General features: G+C 41.1%; 1 protein-coding gene across 5 annotated transcripts in view; it reads right to left on the reverse strand.

Annotated features, from left to right (window-relative positions):
* WDTC1 (WD and tetratricopeptide repeats 1) overlaps positions 1–21,739 on the reverse strand; it is a 61,653-nt gene that overhangs the window by 20,828 nt on the left and 19,086 nt on the right. For 3 of the 5 annotated variants that reach the window (XM_036255841.1, XM_036255844.1, XM_036255842.1), the window contains exons 4-5: positions 3,066–3,112; positions 2,550–2,661 (exon numbers count right to left, since the gene is read on the reverse strand). In XM_036255841.1, the coding sequence (XP_036111734.1) occupies positions 2,550–2,661; positions 3,066–3,112 (159 nt within the window). Of the gene's footprint in view, positions 1–2,549; positions 2,662–3,065; positions 3,113–5,769; positions 5,903–21,739 lie in introns of those variants that run through there. The other 2 variants (XM_036255843.1, XM_036255846.1) reach the window with 2 other exon arrangements.

A 21,739-nucleotide genomic window follows, 5' to 3' on the forward strand; every position in this document is an offset into this window, starting at 1 on the left:
TTAAAAGTATGCTGTTCTGCCCTGGCCGGTTCAGCTCAGCGATTAGAGCATCGGCCTGCGGTCCAGAGAGACCCGGGTTCGGTTCCCTCTAAGGGCGCGTACCTAGGTTGCAGTTTGTCCCTGGCCCTGGGTGGGCCCTGGTTGGTCGTGCAGGTGGCAGCCACTGGATGTGTCCCTTTCATGTCCATGTTTCTCTCTCTCTCTCTTCCTCTCTCTCCCTCCCACTCTGTCTGAACAACAACAATAAAAAAAGTATGCTGTTCTATTAGTTTTGAGGAAGAAAAACATTTGGGTGTGGTGTTAGTTGAGCTGTTTCTTGAGTTCAAATGATTGGATTATCTTTTTTCCTGAATTGAAGTCTCTCACAACCCACAACAAGGCTGAATGGGTTCTGGGGGGAGGGCAATACTCTGCATTTAAACAACTAAAGTCCCACTTGACTTAAATGTTCATGCAAAAGCAACAATTCACTTTTCCCACATATACTTCTCTAATGGCTCACCAAGACAAGGACTAGATGACATGGATGGAATTTAGTAATTTTTAGGGACAATTAGTAGTCTTTAATCCTGTCTGGAGACAGCATGTACTCCATGCACAAAAGAAATAAACAGGAGAACTCTTGGGAAGAACTTGTGACTGCTGTCACATTTGTCATACGCTGTAGCAACCACCAGGGGGAGCTTGAGGGTTAAATACAATGGTAGGCAAAAATAGGTTTACAGTTGTAAACACAAAGCAGTTTATTCCTGTATTATTAATTATTGTATTACTTTCCATACAAACAACTATAAACCTATTTTTATCTGCCCCTGTAAGTATATCTAGGTTTCTACTAACAGGAGAGAGAGAGAGAGAAGAATCCTTTTATACACTTATTTTTTTTTTAACAGAAGAGGAAGCTGATTGCCTTGCTCAGTCTTACTACTAGCAAGCATCAAGACCATTGTCAAATTCTGGTCTCTATCCCTGGTCAGTTTTGGTCAGTGGTTAGAGCACCGGCCTGCAGACCAAAAGGTCGCCGGTTTGATTTCCAGTCAAGGGCATGTACCTGGGTTGCAGGTTTGATCCTGGCTGTGTGCGGGAGGCAATCAATTGATATGTTTCTCTTTCTCTCTTCCTCCCTCCCATTTTTCTCTTAAAAAAAAAAATCAATGGAAAAAATCATCCTCGGGTGAGGATTAATAAAACAAATAAACAGCCCTGGCCAGTTTGGCTCAGCGGTTGAGTGTCGGTCGGCCTGTGGATCAGAGTCCTGGGTTCAGTTCCCACTAGGGGCATGTACCACAACAAAAAAAAAACACACCAAAAAACAAACAAACAAACAAAAAGTTCTGGTCTCTGAACTCAGTGTTTTTTGCTCTATGATGCCAAACTGCTGGCTTAGGTCCCTTCCCCAGATTTGACCCCACAGACTCAAACAGCATCTAACACTTTTCAGGGGCAGAAATAGTCTATTTGCCATGAAAGAGGTCAATCAGCATTGTTCTGTCTCTAACATAGCAGAAATGTATCTAGGATTGGTCCCTGGGACAGAAGATGAGAATCACAGTTTGGGAAAGAAGTAGGTTTTGAGCTCTAGAATCTGCTTTCTTCAGGTATGTTGTAATTCCTCTTTATATTAATCAGGAAATTATTTCTTAGAGTAGTGAGGCTTTCCAAAGGACAGCCTCACTCTCACATACATCCATTATAGAATTCCAGAGCTGTAAAGGTCCTTAAAGGTAATTTTCTCTAACCTTAAACCTTGGCAGATAAAGTTCCTAGCAAGCAGAATATCTCAGTGCTAGTACATTTACTACGTCCTCAGAGGGCCCATTCTACCTTTTTCAAATTGCCCTAAGCATTAGACAATTCTTTCCTTCATCAGGCCCGCATTTGCTTCTGTGGACTTATAGCCACTTGTCCTAGGTCTGTTCTCTGGGATCAAAAGGGACAAGTTTCATGCCACTTCCACATAATAGATCTCCAGAGGTCTTAGGATACTTTTAAGTCCCTTTCCCAACTCTCCTCAGCTCCACTCCCCTCCACTAACAAATCAGCAGACCCATTACCTACGAAAGCTAGAACAGTTAAAAATACCTGTACCAGGGAACATCAACCCTATGGAATGCTACTTCCTTTTTAAAATTAAATTATTTATTCACTCACTTATTCATGAATCTGAGGGATTTTCCTTAGCTACTACCTTTTTACAGATGAGCAAACAGGCTCAAAGAGGTCAGATGATTTGCCTAGTTCACACAGCTTCCAAAAAGCAGATAAGGGAGTCACACAGGTCTTCCTGCTATCTAAATTCATGCTCAGAACCGTATCTCCCTCCATCACTTCTCACATAAATATAAATTCATCTATGGCTGGTTTATTGGCTCTAGGAGGGGCAGTAAAATATGGAAAAGAGATGGGATTTCAGGAATCACCATCAGAGATGTTCAGATCACAAAGGTGCATATGACCCCAAGGGGTACATGTGACGCGCACATGCAAACATGATCACACGCACAGCCCAGATCACCCTGTTCACTTGCTCTGTGGCTTATCCTTCTTACCTTGACAGAGAAGATATTTGCAGTATGTCCCGTGTGCATGGAGAGCAGCTTCTTGTGGTGCAGTGGGTCCCACACAATTGTGTGCTGGTCATCGGAACCAGAGGCCAGCAAACTGCAAGCAGAGTGAAGGGTTCTGACCTCTCCTCAAGTTTGTGGGCAATTTTCCCCTATCCCATGTTCCCAAATGATAAGGCATTAGGCTACACAGAACTTAAATAACAATGTATGTCATAGAATTTAAGGCTATCTTGTAAACATTGGATGATTCCACTTGTCCTGAGAATTTGCCATTATTCCTTGCATTAGCTTATAAAAAAGCCAGGGTCTGGATGGTCATCCAACCTCCCATCTGGACTTCACTGTTTAATTGTGTATTGATGGACTAAACTAAAGTATGTAGCAGAGAGCAGCAATCTCTTTTCACTTGGGTGCATTCTTTTCCTCAGATTTAGGAAGATCTCCCAGCCTCCCTACTCCCTTCCTCTAGTATCCCTAGGTGCTCTAGCTCATACTTACTCTCCTTTCTCGTTCCATTCCAGACAGTTGACACATCCTGAGTGACCCTGGGGGAGCAAATGGAAAGGGACAAGAAGAGAGCCAGTTAGAGGTTCTCCTGGGGAATTCAACACCAAGAAGTGGAACTCAACACCAAAAAGTAGAACTGAACAGGTAAACTAACCTTTCCATCATCATTGTTTCCCAGGTGAATGTAAGTGACCAGAATTGAATTAAACTGCCTGGTATCTTACAATACATAAAGTACTTTCATTGTCACGCTCTTACTTGACATTGAATACTCCTGAGTCATAAAGGGCAGGTTTCAATGACCCCATTTTTCAGAAAAGTAAACTGAAGTTCAGATAAAAGTAAGTAAAAGAAGTGAGATTAAAAAAAATTTCTGCTCCTACCACTAGAAGGGACATGTCAACAGTCCTTTCAAAGGACAGCTCCTCGCCAGTGCTCAGTTGTTGAGCACTGACCCATGCCCCAAGAGGTCACTAGTTTGATTCCTGGTCAGGGCACATGCCCAGGTTGTGGGCCCAATTCCCAGTGTGGGGCATGCAGGAGGCGGCCAGTCGATGTTCTCTCTCATCGATGTTTCTATCTTTCTCTCCCTCTTCCTTCCTCTCTCTCTAAAATCAATAAAAAACAAAAACAAAGGACAGCCCCTTGACCATAGAAAATTTGCCCAGAGAATCATCTGATCCAAGGGCAGCCAATGAACTAGAAGGCTGATCTTTCATTCGTTCGGCATATATTTACTTTATGGAACACTCACTGTATGCCAGGTACTGTTTAGATGCTGAGGGTACAGCAGTGTACATATCAAAGTCCCTGATCTTCTAGAGCTTATTTCCGGTAGGTGGAGCCTGGTATAGTAAGGTACATTGGACCAGTGCCTTCAGCTTGGGGATTTGAATTGAGAAACTTGGAGAGAGCAGTTATAAGATGAAGTTGAAAGCATGCACAGAGAAAAATCATGGCAAAGCTAGAATTATGAGGAAACAGAATCCATGAAAAGCAGAAGGTATGAAACAGTAGAAACAAGTCTTACATGGGAAAAGAAAACAAGTCACTGGGTATTCCTACCTACTGTTCTCTCTGTTCCTTTATCTTCCCTCATTCCTAATGGTATCTTGATTTTCATTTAATTATCCCCTTGCCCAAATTAGACCATGTGTTTCAGGAAGGGTAAATCCATTGTTCTTTCCAGTGATAGGTTTAGAAGCTTAGGCCTAAGGCAAATTGGGTATGACATTCACTTGGGCACAGGAATTGGCTTGGCTCAGAAATGAGCCTGTGACCCCAATCAAATGCAAGGGGACAGTTGCTGAGAGCTTCTGGGAACGAAGTTCTCTCACTCTCAGGAGAGAGTCTATGAAAGAGATGCCTTTCTTCCTCTAGATGCTGGCAGAACTGATTAATGTGACACCTGGAAATGCCACCATGAGGGAAGCCAGCCAGAGAGTGAAACTGATATATAGAGAGGAAAGCCCAGTCAAGGGAATCATAGAAAAATGGAGCTAGAGAGACCAGAGTAACCAACCCAGATGCCGACTCTACTCCTGGAGTTCCACTTAAGTAAACCAATCAGTGCATTACTACTTGAGGCCATTTGAGTTGGATTGTTACTTGTGGCCCAAAGTATCCTCACTGATAAACTCCAACTCATTCTTCAGGTTTCAGTCTATAGACACTTCCTTCAAGATGTCCTTCTGTCATGTAAATTTGGGAGGGAAGCATACCCTTCCTGTGGGCTCCTACAGTCACACTGTATTATGGCTCTGTGTTGATGTGGTTGTTTGCTTTACCAGACTGAGCCCTGAGAAAACAGGCTTTTGTGTATTATGTTCATTGCATCTCCAAGGCCAGTTACAGTCCCTGGCACATATCTGTTGCATAAATGAACAAATGAGTTCAGTGGGACTAATGGGAAGAATGAAGAGATATGAACAAATCCAATTCCCTATCAGTCAGAAAAGGCCTTTCCTCTGCCTTCTCCTTCCCTCTTACCCTTTGTTCTATAAAGATTCTCATCTGGGTTGAACCTCTCTTCTTTCCAGGCCTGCACTTACATATATTACAGACACATGTACTCTTGTCCAAACTTGTTAAAGCACTTGCTGACCTGAGGCCTCTCACTTTGCTGTCGCACGTGGTTGAAACCTCACCAATGGTTCTGGTCATGCTTTCTGAGTCAGAATCATTCTGTCCTTGGTCTTCTCATTTTTTTCACCAGGATGATAATTACTTGTGCCTGGAGGTCACACTTCCCAGAGTACCAAGGGCTTTGAGAGATTGCTGCTAACTGAGGGTTTACAAAGAGCTAGGCACAATGCTAAGTACTTGAGATAGGCAGAATAATGGCCCCTGCAAATGTCCATGTTCTGATTCTCTGGAACCTATGAATATGTTATGTTATGTGGCAAAAGGGGTTTTGCAAATGTGATTAAGTTAAGGTCCTTGATAGGAAGATTGTCCCAGATTATCCAAGTGGGCCCAATATAATCACAAACTGACCCTAAAACTCATAGGTAAATGCAAGAGACCAGAACTGACAAAACAATCCTGAAAAAGAAAAAGAAAATAGGAAGACTCATACTTCCCAATTTCAAAACTTACTACAAAAGCTATAGCAATCAAAACAGCATGATACCAGCATAAGGACAAACATTTAGATCAATGGAATAGAGTTGAGAGCTCATAAATAAATCCTTACATTTATGGTCAATTGATTTCCATAATGGGGAAAAGAACATTCTTTTTGACAAAGGTGCTGGGACAACTGGATATCCACATGCAAAATAATGAAGTACTGATTCATGTTACATCATGGATGAATCCTGAAAACTTCCTGCTAAGTAAAAGAAGCCAGATACAAAAAAGCCACATATTATGAGATTCTATTTATATAAGATGCCCAGAATAGGAAAATCCAGAGACAAAAAGTAGATTAGAGGTTGCTAGGGGTAGAGCCAGGGGTAGGGGATGGGGAGTAATTGCTAATATGGGTAGAGGATTTCTTTTGGGGGTGATGAAAATATCTGGAATTTGATAGTGGTGATGGTCCCACAACTTTGTGAGTATACTAAAAACCAATTAATTGTACACTTAAATAAAATAAACTTAAAAGAAGTCAACAAATAGGTGGCAGGCTGGATTTGGCCTGTAGGCCATAGTTTGCTGACTCCCGATTTAAAGGATAGTCCCTTAAATCTCTCACAAAGTTAGATCTCCTCTCTATCTTCTTCTTTGAGGGTGACTATTTAATGAACTTGGTATCTAATTTACTTCTCTAAACTAATATTGTAAAAAAAAACTCTGACAAGTCTTTGTTAGAATCAGGTTACACTATGAAATGAAACTGCCCTGGTCTACCAACTATATTTAAAAAAAAAAATCTAATTTAATATGTATTGTTTCCAGTGAATTTATATTCAAATTATAAGCCAAAGCCAAGAACTATTTATTAAGCTATTTAAAAAAGTAGACATATGGTTGAAGTAAAAATAATATGAACTATAGAGCCAGACAGGCTAGATATAAATATTAATCTTCTACCACTTGTGTGATCTTAGAAATGCTCAGTTTTACTCTCCTTAATTGTAAAGTGAGGTTCCTTTCCTTACAGAAGAGTGGGAAGAAAGTCTAAGACAGAGCCATGAAGAAGACCAACATAAGGGCCAGGTGGACAAAGAGTATGTAAAAGGTATCAAGAAAGATACTAGAGGAGTAGGAAGGAAAACAGAGAGGATGATGCCTCAGAACCCAGATGAAGAAAGTTTCACTAAGGAAGTGTGCAGTACTACCAAACACTGCTGGATCAAGCAAGGTAAAGACTAAGAAGTGTCCATTGATTTAGGGCAAGGAAGCCACAATGGTCAACTTGCCAAGAGCCATTTTTGTGGTATGTGGTGTAGATAAGTAGAAGTGGGTTGACGAATTACAGTCATGTGCCACATAACAATATTTCAGTCAATGATGAACCACATGTATGATATGCCATACAGCCTAGGTGTGTAGTAGGCTATACCATCTAGGTTTGTGTAAGCACTCTCTATGATGTTGCCAATGACAAAATCACCTAACAATGCATTTCTTAGAACGTATCCCTGTCGTTAAGCAGCACATAACTGTATTGGGATGTGAGGAAGTGAAAATACTGAGTATAGAGACTACTCTGTCAGTCTGACTATGAAGGGGAAGAGAAATGGAAGGCTGTAACTAGATGTAGCTTTGGCATCAAGGAAGGACTTGCTTAGATTAGATAAACTTGAGCATATTTAACCCCAAGAGGAAAGAATCAATGGAGAAAGGGAAAATTAAAGATACAGGAAAGCTATCTGGGGTTAGAGTTTTGTCAGATGAATGTTGCAAGAGAATGACTGTAGTAATGAGTAATGGATTCTTAGGAGGATAGGGAAGGAAGTACAGACATGAGGTAGCATGTAAGGAGAGAATAGTGAGGTTGCCTGGACTTGGAGGACTTGTTGAGGATGAAGAATCATTGAGGCACGATATATATATATATATACACTCTTTTTTCACTTACGAATATATCTTGAAAATCACTCATATCATCAGTTCAGAGTTCTTTTTCATAGCTGCATAGCACTTTATTGTGTAGATGAACCAAGATGTATTCAGTGAATTTCCCATGTATGGATTCTTTTTTTTTTTTTTTTTTAATTTATTTTTTATTTTTAATTTATTGATTGATTTTAGAGAGAGAGGCAGGGAGAGGGAGAAAGAGATAGAAACATCAATGAGAGAGAACAACAAGTGGCTGCCTCCTGCATGCACCCCACTGGGGATTGGGCCCACAACCTGGGCATGTGCCCTGACTGGGAATCGAACCGGTGACCTCTTGGTGCGTGGGTTGACGCACAACCACTGAGCCACACAGGCCGGGCCCATGTATGGATTCTTACAAGTCGTTTCTAATAGCTTGCAATTATAGCAATACCATAATGAATAACCTTGTGCACATGTATTTTATTACTGCTGGAGATGTATCTTCAGGGTAAAAACCTAGAAGTGAGAGTGCTGACCAAAGAGTCAATGTATATGTGGTACTGTAGCTATTGCCAAATTTCCGTCCATGGGAGTTGCACCATTTTGCCTTCCCAGTAGCGATGTGTGAGAGTGCCTGTTTCTCCACAACTCACCAAAAGACCGTGCAGATAAGGTTTTGAATTTTTTTTTTTATCCTCACCTGAGGACATTTTTCCATCTTTGTTCAGATAAGAGTGGGAGGGAGAAAAAGAGAGAGAGAAACATCGACGTGAAAGGGACACATTGAGTGGCTGCCTCCCACACGACCCCAACCAGGGCCGGGGATGAACTGCAACCGAGGTACGTGCCCTTGACTGGAATCAAAGGCGAGACTCATTGGTCTGTGGGCTGACACTCTAACCGCTAAGCCAAACCTGCCAAGGCTCTTTCTTTAAATAAATAAACCTGCGTTTTTTGTTTTCTTTATTGATTTTTAGAGAGAGAGGAAGGGAGGAGAGAGAGATAGAAACATTGATGAGAGAGAACATCAATTGGCTGCCTCCTGCATGACCCTCACTGGGGACCAGACCCACAACCTGGGCATGTGCCCTGACTGGGAATCAAACTGGAAGGTTTTAAATTTTTTAAAAATATTTTTTCTTTATTGATTTTAGAAAGAGAGAAAGGAAGAGGGAGAGAGAGATAGAAACATCAATGAGAGAGAATACTGATTGGCTGCCTCTTGCATGCCCCCCCACTGTGGATCGGGCCCACAACTTGGGCATGTGCCCTGACAGGCAACCTCTTGGTGCATGCATGGGTTGACGCTCAACCAGTGAACCACACCAGCCGGGCTGGATTTTTAACCACTCTGACAGATGAAAAATGGCATCTCAACATAATTTTAAGTTCTATTTCTCCTATGAGAATTGTAATTGAATATCTTTTCCATATGTTTAACGGCTATTTTAATATAATTTTTGTCAATTTTGGTGTAACAAAGGAGGGAAAGTAAGAATTTATATATGTACCATATTTTTGCAAACACAAGCACAGGATGGATAAGTAGAAACTAATGAAGTTGGTCACATCTAGGGTGTGGAAGGTATAGGGTGAAGGGTAGAGAAAGGGTACAAGTAACCCTTCTCTGGACCTTTTTGTAGAGTTTTTACTTTTAGAACAATGTTGAGCTTTTACACATTTAAAAAGTAAAATTAAACCAACAAAGATAGGGAGGGAATGCCAACTAACCCAAGTAATTTTTTTAAATGTTTTTATAATTTTATTTTTTAATCCTCACCCGAGGACATTTTTCCATTTTTTTGTTCATATAGAGTGGGAGGAAGAGAGGAAGAGAGAGAGAGAAAGATCGATGTGAAAGGGACACATCGAGTGGCTGCCACACGCACGACCCAACCAGGGCCAGGGACAAACTGCCACCAAGGTACGTGCCCTTAGTGGGAACCGAACCCGGGTCTCTCAGTACCACAGGTCGATGCTCTAACCCCTGAGCCAAACCGGCTAGGGCATGTTTTTATAATTTTTTATATGATTTTTTAGAGAGAGAGGAAGGGAGAGAGACATAGAAACATCGATCCGCTGCCTCCTTCCTGTCCCCTACCGGGGATCCAGCAACCTGAGCATGTGCCCCAACTGGGAATTGAACTGGGACCCTCTCAGTCTATGGAACGATGCTCAATCCACTGAGCCACACTGGCTGGGCTAACCCAAGTAATTTTTTTGTTTGTTAATCCTCACCTGAGGATATTTTCCCATTGATATTTATTTATTTATTTATTTATTTTTAGAGAGAGTGGAAAGGAGGGAGGGAGGAAGGAGAGGAGAGAGAGACACTGATGTGAGAGACACACATCGATTGGTTGCCTCCTGTATGTACCCTAACTGAAGCAGGGGTTGAACCTGCAACCAAGGTGTGTGCCATTGACTGGGAATTGAACCTGTGACCTTCTGGTGTGTAGGCTGATGCTCTAACCACTGGGAAACACTGACCTGGGCCCAAGTAATTTTTGAACATAGTACTTTGACTATATATTCTTCAACTGTGTATATTTTAAAGGCAAAATAAACTTTAAGGAAATCTTGATTAAACTCTAATTAGTAGATCTGTCATTTGTAGTGATATTGTTGGAGCAATTCTATAACTATTTTGTGTATATTGTAAAACTGAGTAAATGAGTGATTATAACAGTGTTGTTGGGAATAAATATATCAATGTTATTATATAGTAAATGTATTTAACATTTTATATATTTTTTATTTTTATTGATTTTAGAAAGAAAGAGTAGGAGAGAGAGAGAGAAACATTGATTTGTTGTTCCACTTATTTATGCATTTATTGGTTGATTCTTGTATATGCCCTAACCATGAATCAAACAGGCAACAACCCAGCCATGGCAATAAATATAATAGTTATAAGAGTGATATAATAGATAAATCAATGTTGTTCCCTTCTTACTGTGGAAGAAAAGAAATTCAAATATGGCCCTGCCTGATCTGGCTCAGTGGTTAGAGTGTCGGCCCTTGGACTGAAGGGTTGGCAGATTCCCGGTCCAGGGCATGTACCTGGGTTGCAGGTTCGATCCCCAGCCTCAGTTGGGGTCGTGCAGGAGGCAACCAATTGATGTGTCTCTCTCACATTGATGTTTTTTTCTCTCTCTCTCCCTCCCTCCCTTCTACTCTCTAAAAATCAATGGAAAAATATCCTAGGTGAGGATTAACAACAACAAAAAAGAGAAAGAAATTCAAATATGGAATGGGAAAAGGCAAAGAAGAACTCTGAGATTAGACTGGAATTAACAATATTAGCATAAACTTGTGGTTTAAAAAATACATATATATGAATAAATATATATTATTTCCAGCTCTGTCTTCTGAAAGGGTCCAGAGGCAATGATACTTCAATAGCTATGAGGTATCTAGATACCATTCCCCAGTAATACAATTCCCCACTAAAAAGAACCAAGGAGGAGCTGGCCAAGTAGCTCAGTTGGTTAGAGCATCATCCCAATATGCCAAGGTTCCGGGTTTGATTCCCACTCAGGGCACATACAAGAATCAACCAAAGAATGCATAAATAAGTGGAACAATGAATCAGTGTTTCTCTTTCTCAAAATGAAAGAAAGAAAGAAAGAAAGAAAGAAAGAAAGAAAGAAAGAAAGAAAGAAAGAGAGAAAGAGAGAGAGAAAGAAGAGAAGAGAAGAGAAGAGAAGAGAAGAGAAGAGAAGAGAAGAGAAGAGAAGAGAAGAGAAGAGAAGAGAAGAGAAGAGAAGAGAAGAGAAGAGAATCAGGGATCGTTGGAGAAATAATTGATTCTGGGATTCTGGGTCTGGGATAGAGAGTGTACAAGATAAACCAACAACATCTCGTGGCATAAGATAAACAGAAAGTAAAGAAATATACCAAAAATGATAGGGACATACCATGAGGACACAGGACCCAGCTTGAAAGGCACGCTACTGGCCAAACCCATGAGCAAAAGGATGATAATGAATTAAAAGCCACAAGGAAGAGGGGAGGGAAGGGGAGGGGAGGGGAGGGGAGGGGAGGGGAGGGGAGGGGAGGGGAGGGGAGGGGAGGGGAGGGGAGGGGAGGGGAAGGGGAAGGGAGGGGAAGGGGAAGGGAGGGGAGGAGAGGAGAGGAGAAATCAGGGATCCTTGGAGAAATAAATGATAGGGACATACCACGAGGACACAGGACCCAGCTTGAAAGGCATGCTACTGGCCAAATCTACGAGCGTCAGGATGATAATAAATTAAAAGGCGCGCGTGTGTGCGCGCGCGAACACACGCGCGCGCGCGCACACACGCGCGCGCGCGCACACACGCGCGCGCGCGCGCACACACACACACACACACACATTGGAGCCTTGGCCAGTTTTTCTCACGGGTTAGAGCATTGGCCCACGCACCAAAGGGTCTCAGGTTCGATTCCCAGTCAAGGGCACGCACCTGGGTTGCAGGTTCAATCCCTGGCCCCAGTTGGGGTACATGCAGAAGGCAATAAATTGGTGTGTCTTCTCACTTCGATGTCTCTCTCTCTCTTTCCCCCTCCCTCCCTCTCTTCCACTCTCTCTAAAAACCAGTGGAAAAAATATCCTTGGGTGAGGATTAAAAAAAAAATTGGAGACTGCACTGGGGGTGTGAGAAGAAAAGCACTTTATTCTAGTAGATTGCCAATCACTAAATGAAGAAATTATAGCATTGTAAAATCAGCATTTTATAATCATTATCCCACATCATACCAGTAATTGACACAGACAGTAGTAGTCAATGAGTGGTTGAAACCAATGGGTGAAAATTTGATGGAGGACAGGATATTTGCACAATGCAAAAGTATTTCCTCACGGATAAAAGGAAAAATAGCAAGCTTAGAGTAGATAAACCTGGTAGATATCACCTTGACCAAGACAAACAGACATCATATGCCATCTGATACTGTGTGCTGAGGAGGACACAAGCTCACTTAGGTAGTATTTCTGTCAAAATGCATTACCTGAAACTAATCATGAGGAAATAATCAGACAAATCCAAACTGAAAGACATTTCTCCACAACAACTGATACAGTCTTCAAAAATGTCAATGTCATACAAAACAAAACAAAACACATACAAGAAACACAGAAGGACTGAGGAACTGTTCCAGATTAAAGGAGACTAGAAAGAAAATGACAACTAAATGCAGTATGTGATCCTGAATCAGGAAAATCAAAGGAACATTATTGGAACAGTTGGTGAAATTTGAATATGGACTGTATATTAAATAATACCACTGTATCAGTGTCAAATTTCCTGATTGACTAACCTATCAGTCTATGGGACGGCGCTCAATCCACTGAGCCACACTGGTTGGGCGGAAGGTGAGAATTTTATGCATAAAAGTTCACTGGAAGGTACTAAAACAGATTACATTAGTTGATTTCCAGAGACATAAGTTAGGTGGCTGGGAAAAAGAGAAGGAGATAATCTTTCATACTTTTAAAATTAGAACTATATAAATGATTATCTAATCAAAATAATAAAAAAGGAAAGGGCTTAGTAGTCAGAAGCTAGGTTAAAGAAAAAAATGTTTAAGAGGTATCATTTATGTCATCCATCCAAACATCCAGGTCAAAGAAGAGAGGCTAACAAGTCTTTTTTATCCTGGTACAATGAACAGTTTTAGATCATGATTTAGTTTTAAAATATAAAGTGCCAAGACTTCAAAATGCCAAGGACAATTTCCTAATACCAAAGAGGGAAGAATGCAATGGGATTGATGTACTTTTTTTTTTTATCCTCACCCAAGGACATTTTTCCATTTTTTGTTCAGATAGAGTGGGAGGGAGAGAGAGAGAAAGAGAAACATCGACATGAAAGGGACACATCGAGTGGTTTTCACCCGCACGACCAAATCAGGGCCGGGAACAAACTGCAACCAAGGTACATGCCCTTAGTGGGAACCGAACCTGGGTGTCTCCAGACCTCAAACCTACGCTCTAACCACTGAGCCAAACCGGCAAGGGCGGATTGATGTACTTTTTGATTCAGATCTTCCTTAGGAAGAAAGAACTAGAAACAAAATAACTAAAGATCTAAAGGTGAATGGAAACTGGTAAAATGAAATCTGGTGAATAGAAAACCAGAAGATAGCAACTTTCAGGAAAGAAGTATAAAAATTAAAGAACATTAACACAGGAAAGTAGTTTTTCAGAGGCTTGGGTATCTGGTAGAATGAATACAATGGAAAGAACATATAAAAAGTAAAATAAGCCTGGCTGGTTTGGCTCACTGGTTAAGCATCGACCTATGCACCAAGAGGTCACCAGTTCGATTCCCAGTCAGGGCAAATGCCTAGGTTGTGTGCTCGATCCCCAGTAGGGGCATGCAGGAGGTGGCCAATCGATGTTCTCTCTCATCGATGTTTCTGTCTCTCTGTCCCTTCCTCTCTCTCTGAAATCAATAAGGAAAAAATATTTTTTTAAAAAGTAAAATAGCCCTGGCCGGCCTGGCTCAGCAGTTAGAGCGTTGGCCCACAGACCCGAGATTCCGGGTTTGGTTCCTGCTAAGGGCCGGTACCTCGGCTGCAGTTTGTCCCCGGCCCCGGTTGGGGTCGTGTGGGTGGCAACCAGTCAATGTTTCTCTTTCTCTCTTCTTCCCTCTCTCCCTCCGGCTCTATCTGAAGATAAATGCAAAAACAAATGTCCTCGGGTGAGGATAAAAAAAAAAGTAAAATAAATTAACTTGGATGCTTTTTGGGTAGACACCTCTGTGGGTACAAATTCTACCAATATACAGAAAAGTTAACAAGATACCAGACTGGCTAAACTCTGAATTTTAAAGTAATTCAAAATGGAAAGTAGAAAGTCAAAAAGTAAAAATCAGGCCAGATTATTAAGATGGAAGGTAGAGAAATATTATTGAATAGGGATAAGGTTAAGAAAGCGAACTCTGCCCTGGCCGGTTTGGCTCAGCGGTTAGAGCATCGGCCTGCGGTCCAGAGAGACCTAGGTTTGGTTCCCGCTAAGGGCGTGTAGCTCCGTTGCTGTTTGCCCTCCACCCGCCCCTGGTTGGTCATGCTGGTGGCAGCCACTCGATGTGTCCCTTTCACATCGATGTTTCTCTGTCTCTCTCTCTCTCCCACTCTATCTGAACAAAAAATAGAAAAATGTCCTCGGGTGAGGATAAAAAAAAAAGCGAACTCTTAATATAAAAAGTAACAACAGCCAATCAAATCAGTAGGTTTTTAGTGAGCATCTACTAAATGTTCAGTACTATATCCTATGAGTTCTCTTTAAGTTTCCTTTTGCATTTTCTTCTTTTGAAATTGATTTTAGAGAGAGAGTGGAAGGGGGAAAGAGAGAAAGAAACATCGATTGGCCACCTCTCTTACGCATCCCCACTGGGGATCAAACTTACAACTTGGGTATGTGTCCTGACCAGGAATCAAACCTGTGACTCTTCAGTGCTCAGGATAACACTCCAACCAACTGAGCCAACTGGCCAGGGCTCCTTTTGCATTTTCCAAAAGCATACATAGTAGTAAATTAGGAAATCTATGGGAAAAGTTTCCCCCAGATAATAAAGAAGAAAATATTATAATCAATAATCACAAAAAGCAGGAGTTATTGTTGACTTTACCTACCTTTTCCACTCCCCCCAACCCCCACTAATCACCTCTTCATAATGCCAAAAATCAACGGTTAAGCAATACGGAGTCCGTATGTGACAATGGGGGACAAATAAAATAAGGGAAGAAAATTACTGTAAAGTGTTTTAAAAAGGTAGATGCCATCAAATCAGCACCAGAGAACTGGGATCTTAGAAAACTTTAAAAGCTTTCTATAAATAACAAGAATAATAGCAGCTAATATTTGCATGCTATATACCATGAATTTTATAATATATTAGGCACTGTGCTAAGTATTTTACATAAATTAACTTATTTATTCATCTTCATAAACCTAAAAGACAAACAGGATACATATATAATATATAACTTTAGAGATGAGGAAATGGGCTAGAAGTTAAAGGACTTATCCAAGGTCATATGGCTTATAATGGCATTTTTATTACTACTTGGGGGGAGGGTCACAAAAAAGTATCCCCTCCACCTTCAAACAAGAGAGAAATAAGATATCTTTTTGAGAGTTTACAGAAATATCACCTCATTTAATACACAAATCTATGTTGCCACAGACAACAGAGTTAAGATAAATGGATGGCAGATCTTTATTATTAAGAACTGGCTTGCCTGGCCAGTGTGGCTCAGTGGTTGAGCACTGACCCATGCACCAAGAGGTCACAGTTCAATTCCTGGTCAGGGCACATGCCCAGGTTGTGGGCCCGATCCCCAGTGGATCGGCCAATCGATGTTCTCTCTCATCGATGTTTCTGTCTCTCTCTTTCCCTTCCTCTCTAAAATCAATAAAGAAAAAGTATTTAAAAAAATGTCTGCCAAATACCCACATTTAACTAACCATAGTTTCTATCTACTAGTCATTCTTTCAAATGATGTTCCATGAAAAAAGTGGCTAGTTGAGCCCTGGCCGGTTTGGCTCAGCGGTTGGAGCGTCGGCCTGCAGTACAGAGAGACCCGGGTTCGGTTCCCGCTAAGGGCACGTACCTCGGTTGCAGTTTGTCCCTGGCCCTGGTTGGTCGTGCGGGTGGCAGCCACTCTACGTGTCCCTTCACGTCGATGTTTCTCTCTCCCTCTCTTCCTCTCTCTCCCTCCCGCTCTATCTGAACAAAAAATGGAAAAATGTCCTCGGGTGAGGATAAAAAAAAAAAAAAAAAAAAGTGGCTAGTTGAATTTGTAACTCAAAAAATTATACAAGTGCTCTTCCTCAAGACAACTATCATAGTTCAACATACAGCAGCAGTATTTTATGGGTAGTTCCCATCCCATAAAACAGAATAAAGAGACGTGTACTTAAGGGTTGAAGTTGAATGAGTAATTTTACTGTTTCACATCAAGAATATTTTAAATAAAACTGGCTTTTTTTTCCATTTCGTATGCATGGGGTGAAGAATTCAATGACAGTTTGATGCTATGTCTTAATATTACTATGACAGGCTTTAGCCTGTTTGGTTCAGCGGTTAGATTATCAGCCTGCAGACCAAAGGGTTCCAGGTTCCATCCCTGCCCCTGGTTGGGGTTGTGCAGGAGGCAACCAATCAATGTGTCTCTCTCACAGCAATGTTTCTCTCTCCCTTCCACTCTACCTAAAATTAATGGAAAAAATATCCTTGGGCGAGGATTAACAACAACAAAGACAGTAGTTTGATCCCATGGATTCCTTTAGAAGAGTCATGGGGATCCCCAGGGGTCTGCAGACCACACTTTGAGAACTGCTATTATAGACTCTCAATATGTCAATGATTCTCCAGTTTTTATCCCAGTCTTTGCCTCGCCCCTGATCCCAGACCTCCTGGACCCTGTAACAAAGACATGTCTTTGTTCCCATCAAAGGCCAAGCCCCTTGCTTAAACTCTGAATCCCATCCCACCAGCCTTCCCCAGGACTTTGTTCCTTCAGTTGTCTGCCCTTCTCCTATATCAGCAATTCCTTCCTCTCTTATCAACATACAAGTATGCTCTAGCATTTCTTCCCATTTTTACAAATCCTTCCTTTAGGGCAGTGGTTCTCAACCTTCCTAATGCAGCAACCCTTTAATACAGTTCCTCATGTTGTATGTGGACCCTTTAATACAGTTCCCAACAAATGACTTTGAAGGGAGGAAACAAGAGGGATAAAGAAGATGTCATGGCCCTGGACAGTTTGGCTCAGCAGTTAGAGTGTCGGCCTGCGGTCCGGAGAGACCCGGGTTTGGTTCCCGCTAGGGCGCGTATCTCGATTACAGTTTGTCCCTGGCCCTGGTTGGGTTGTGTGGGTGGCAACCACTCGATGTGTTCCTTTCACGTTGATGTTTCTCTCTCTCTCTCTCTCTCCCTCCCACTCTATCTGAACAAAATATCGAAAAATGTCCTCGGGTGAGGACTGAAAAAAAAAGATGTCAAGCATGTGGGCGGACCCACCTGGAGACGATAGAGAAGCCGTGTCCCGGTTCCTAAGACCATCAGAAATATGTGTTTTCCAAAGGCCTTAGGCGACCCCTGTGAAAGGGTCGTTCAACCCCCAAAGGGGTCATGACCCACAGGTTGAGAACTGCTGTTTTAGGGGCTCCCATAGACGCCTCCAACTACTGTCCCATTTCTCTACTTCCTTTTGTAAGCAAAATTGTTCAAGAATCATCTATAGCCCTGGCTGGTTTGGCTGAGCCTCGGCCTGCGGACCAAAGACTGAAGGTTAAATTCCAGCCAAGGGCACATACCTCAGTTGTGGTTTGGTCCCTGGCCCTGGTTGGGGTCGTGCGGGAGGCAACCAGTCCATGTGTCTCTCTCACATTGGTGTTTCTCCCTCTCTCTCTCCTTCACACTCTATCTGAAGATAAATGGAAAAATATCCTTGGGTGAGGATTTGGGAAAAAAAAGCCCTGGCTAGTTTGGTTCAGCAGTTAGAGCATCAGCCCGTGGACTGAGTTGTGGGTTCGATTCTGGTCAAGGGCATGTACCTTGGTTGCAGTTCGTTCCCGGTCCTGGTCAGGTCATGCGGTAGGCAACCAGTCAGTGTGGCTCTATCACATTGATGTTTCTCTCTGTCTCTTTCATTCTCCCTCCCTCCCACTCTGTTAATGATAAATAGAAAAAATATCCTCAGGTGAGGAATAAAAAAAAAAAAGAATTGTCTATATAACTCAATAAAGCTGAGGAAAAACAACAACAACAACAACAACAACAACAACAACAAATGACTTTAAAAGGAGGAAACAAGGGGAATAAAGAAGATGTCATTCTTCCTCCAATCTCCTGAAATGACTCCCCAATGATTAAAGCCAACCAATAGACAGAGGACAAGAGAGAACATTGATATATCTGTGCAAGTCAGCTGTCCAGGTAGTGAGCTGAAGAAAGGTAAAAAGTAGATACAGTGGGAAAAGAGAAGATATTTTTCAAAGTTTACTCTTTTTACTGCTTATATCCTATCATTCCTTTAATCTGGGGAAAAAGTTTGTCATAAATAAACAAAAACAAATTTCCATCATTCTCTAAAACAAGAAAGAAAAAAAATGAAAGTTGTCTATGCCCGGCTGGTGCGGCTCAGTGACTGAGCATGGACACATGCACCAAGAGGTTGATGGTTCGGTTCCTGGTCAGGGCATATGCCCGGCTTGTGGCCCAGATCCCCAGTGTGGGGCATGCAGGAGGCAGCCTATGTTCTCTCTCATCAGTGTTTCTGTATCTCTCTCCCTCTCCTTTCCTCTCTCTCTAAAATCAATAAAGGAAAAAAAAGAAAAGGAAAGTTGTCTACACTTATTGGTGTTTCTTCACTTCCAATTCACTCCACAACCCTCCATTCTAGCATCTATTCCTACCACTCCAATAAAACTGCTCTAGTCAAGACCACAGTCATTATTTTGTTCCCATCTTACTCAACCTTCAGAAGCACTGAGTACAAATGAGTACTCTTTCTATCTTGGAATACTTTCATTAGTTGGCCTTTACACTCTCTTGGTTTTGTCTCCTTTCACTGACTAGTCTTTCTTGGTTACCTTTAAAAAAATCTCCTTAGCTTGTAATTAACTTCTGAAAGCTGGAGTGCCTCAGAACTAGGCCTTGGACCCTGTTCTCTAAGGCTCCATGGATATTTGAAGTCTCCAGATTTCTCCCTAGAGTCCAGAGCTTTCTCTCGATTAGTACTGCCTACCTGGTATCTACACAAAGCTGTCCAACAGGCTTCCAAACTTAATATATCCAACCCCTGATTTGCTCTGAAACCTTTTTTTCTCTGTCTTCTTCTTTCCATCTGCTCTCACTTCTCTAAGTCTCATAAGAGACAAAGCTGGGATTTAAACTAGGTCCTTTTTTTAACATCTAAACCTGTGTGCATTCCTTCATATTATGCACTGCTACTACAGGTCCTGGGCAAGGTGGCCTTTAGGCAAATGCAAACTGAAACAGTTCACCTTAACATAATTGTTTTTGCTTCCAGACCTTGGAAAACAATAGATGGGATCCTGTTTTGTAATCATAGAAGTTTCCAAGTCTATTCTGAACAAAGTTATCAAACCAGGAAGAGATGGTAAAGATAATATGGGTTGGGTGGAGACACAGCTAAAAGGAGAAGCCCAGCCAGCCTGGGATCACTGTCTATTTAGCATCCACCACAGCAGGGTTTCTCAACCTTAGCATTACTGGCATTTAAGGCTGCATAATTCTTTCAGGCACTTTCTTTGTTGTCCTATATATTACAGGATGTTTAGTAGCATCGTGAGCCTCTACCCAGTATATGCCAGCAGTACCCTTCTAGTTTTGACAACCAAAATTGTTTCTGGACATTGCCAAATGCCCTCTTGGAGGTAAAAATCTTCCATGCCCCACCCCCAACTGCACTACAGGGATGTACTTTGAGTTGTGTTCTGAAGGAAAGTTTCTGGAAAGAAACTTTAAAAAAAGGATAAATAAAAAATTATTTTCAAATAATTTTTAGAGATATGAGAAAACAATCATAATATAAAAGTATAAAAGAGTTTATCAAACTGTAAATGGTACAAGCCCCATTTTATAGGAAAAAGAATTACATAAGCATGGGAAAAAAACTGGAAGATTTTAGAATCATAATTGTTATTTTATTGAATTAGCTTGCAATGATTCAGCACTGTGTTAGGTTCTTCACACAGACCTTCTAATATAATCATCACAACAATTCTGTTATTGCTCTATTTTACCAGTCAGGAAACTAGGGGGAACTTGTACAAGGATATATAGCTATGAAGAAGATAGGTCTTGAAAATAAATTTATGAAGCCCATCTCTTAATGAGTATTGTGCTTCATAATACACAAAGGTAGTATACCAAATGTTAACAGTGTTTATCTCTAGATGACAGAATTGAAAGTGATTTTGTTTTCTTCTACATTTTCTGTCTATTCCATATTTTCTACTATGATATTTATTCTATAATAAAAAAAAAAAAAAGTTAAGTAAAAGTTGTGAAGACTACTTGGTAACATGGAGAAAAAAATAATTATGTGTTAACTTAAAAAAATTCAATGCAGCCCAGCCGGTGTAGCTCAATGGTTGAGCATTGACCCATGCACCAGAAGGTCGCCAGTTCAATTCTCCGTCAGAGCACATGCCCAGGTTGTGGGCCCAATCTCCAGTGGGGGCATGCAGGAGTCAGCCAACTGATGTTTTCTCTCATCAATGTTTCTATCTCTCTCACTCTCCTTTCCCCTCTCTCTAAAAATCAATAAAAATAGAGTTTTTAAAAAGTCAATGTAAAGTACAATTATGTAAAAATATGCAGGAAATAAAGTATACAAAAAGCTAATAGTAATTGTTTTATGGAGGGAGAACTAAGAAGTAATTTTTACTTATCTTTTCCATATTATTATTAATGTAGTTATATTTAAACGTTTATAATTAAAAGAAAGCAATCACAATCATCCATAATCTCACTACCTTAAGATAACACGGTTAACATTCAATATATTTCTTTCTAGTCTTTTTCTAAGACTGACATGATCACTTACAAACACTAATCTGAAGGAACCAAAGAGAATTCTTAATTCTTATTCAACCTGCAGATAATACTAAATTGGGTAGGACAGTTAAAAGTTGGATTCAAGCCTGGCCAGTGTGGCTCAGTGGACTGAATGTTGTCCCATGGACTGAGTGCGAGGTCCCTGTTCGATTCCTGGTCAGGACATATGCTTGATCCCCAGTGAGGGGGCGTACGGGAGGTAGCCAATCGATGTTTCTCCCTCACATCAATGTTTCTATCTCTCTCTCCCTTCCTCTCTCTAAAAAATCAATAAAAACATATTTTTTTAAAAAAATCTGGATTCAAAACATGATCTTCAGGAATAAGGGGAATGGAACTAACATGGAATCTCTCTGTCAGACACAATGAAAAAGCAGAACTTCTGGACTGAAAGCCTGGCTCTCCATGGACTGGACAGGACTACACTAGACAAGGTGCCTGACCTTTCTAAACTTGTTTTTTGTTTTAGTTTTGGTAATACCTATTCCCTAGCTACCTTTCCACAGCATTTCTAAAAGGAGAAAGCATGGGTGTGTGAGTATGTATGAAAACACTTTGTAAACTCTAAATTCCTGTACAAAGGTAAGAATCATT

The sequence above is a fragment of the Molossus molossus genome, unplaced genomic scaffold (assembly GCF_014108415.1).
Source record: "Molossus molossus isolate mMolMol1 unplaced genomic scaffold, mMolMol1.p scaffold_m16_p_12, whole genome shotgun sequence".
Taxonomy (NCBI): Eukaryota; Metazoa; Chordata; class Mammalia; order Chiroptera; family Molossidae; genus Molossus; species Molossus molossus.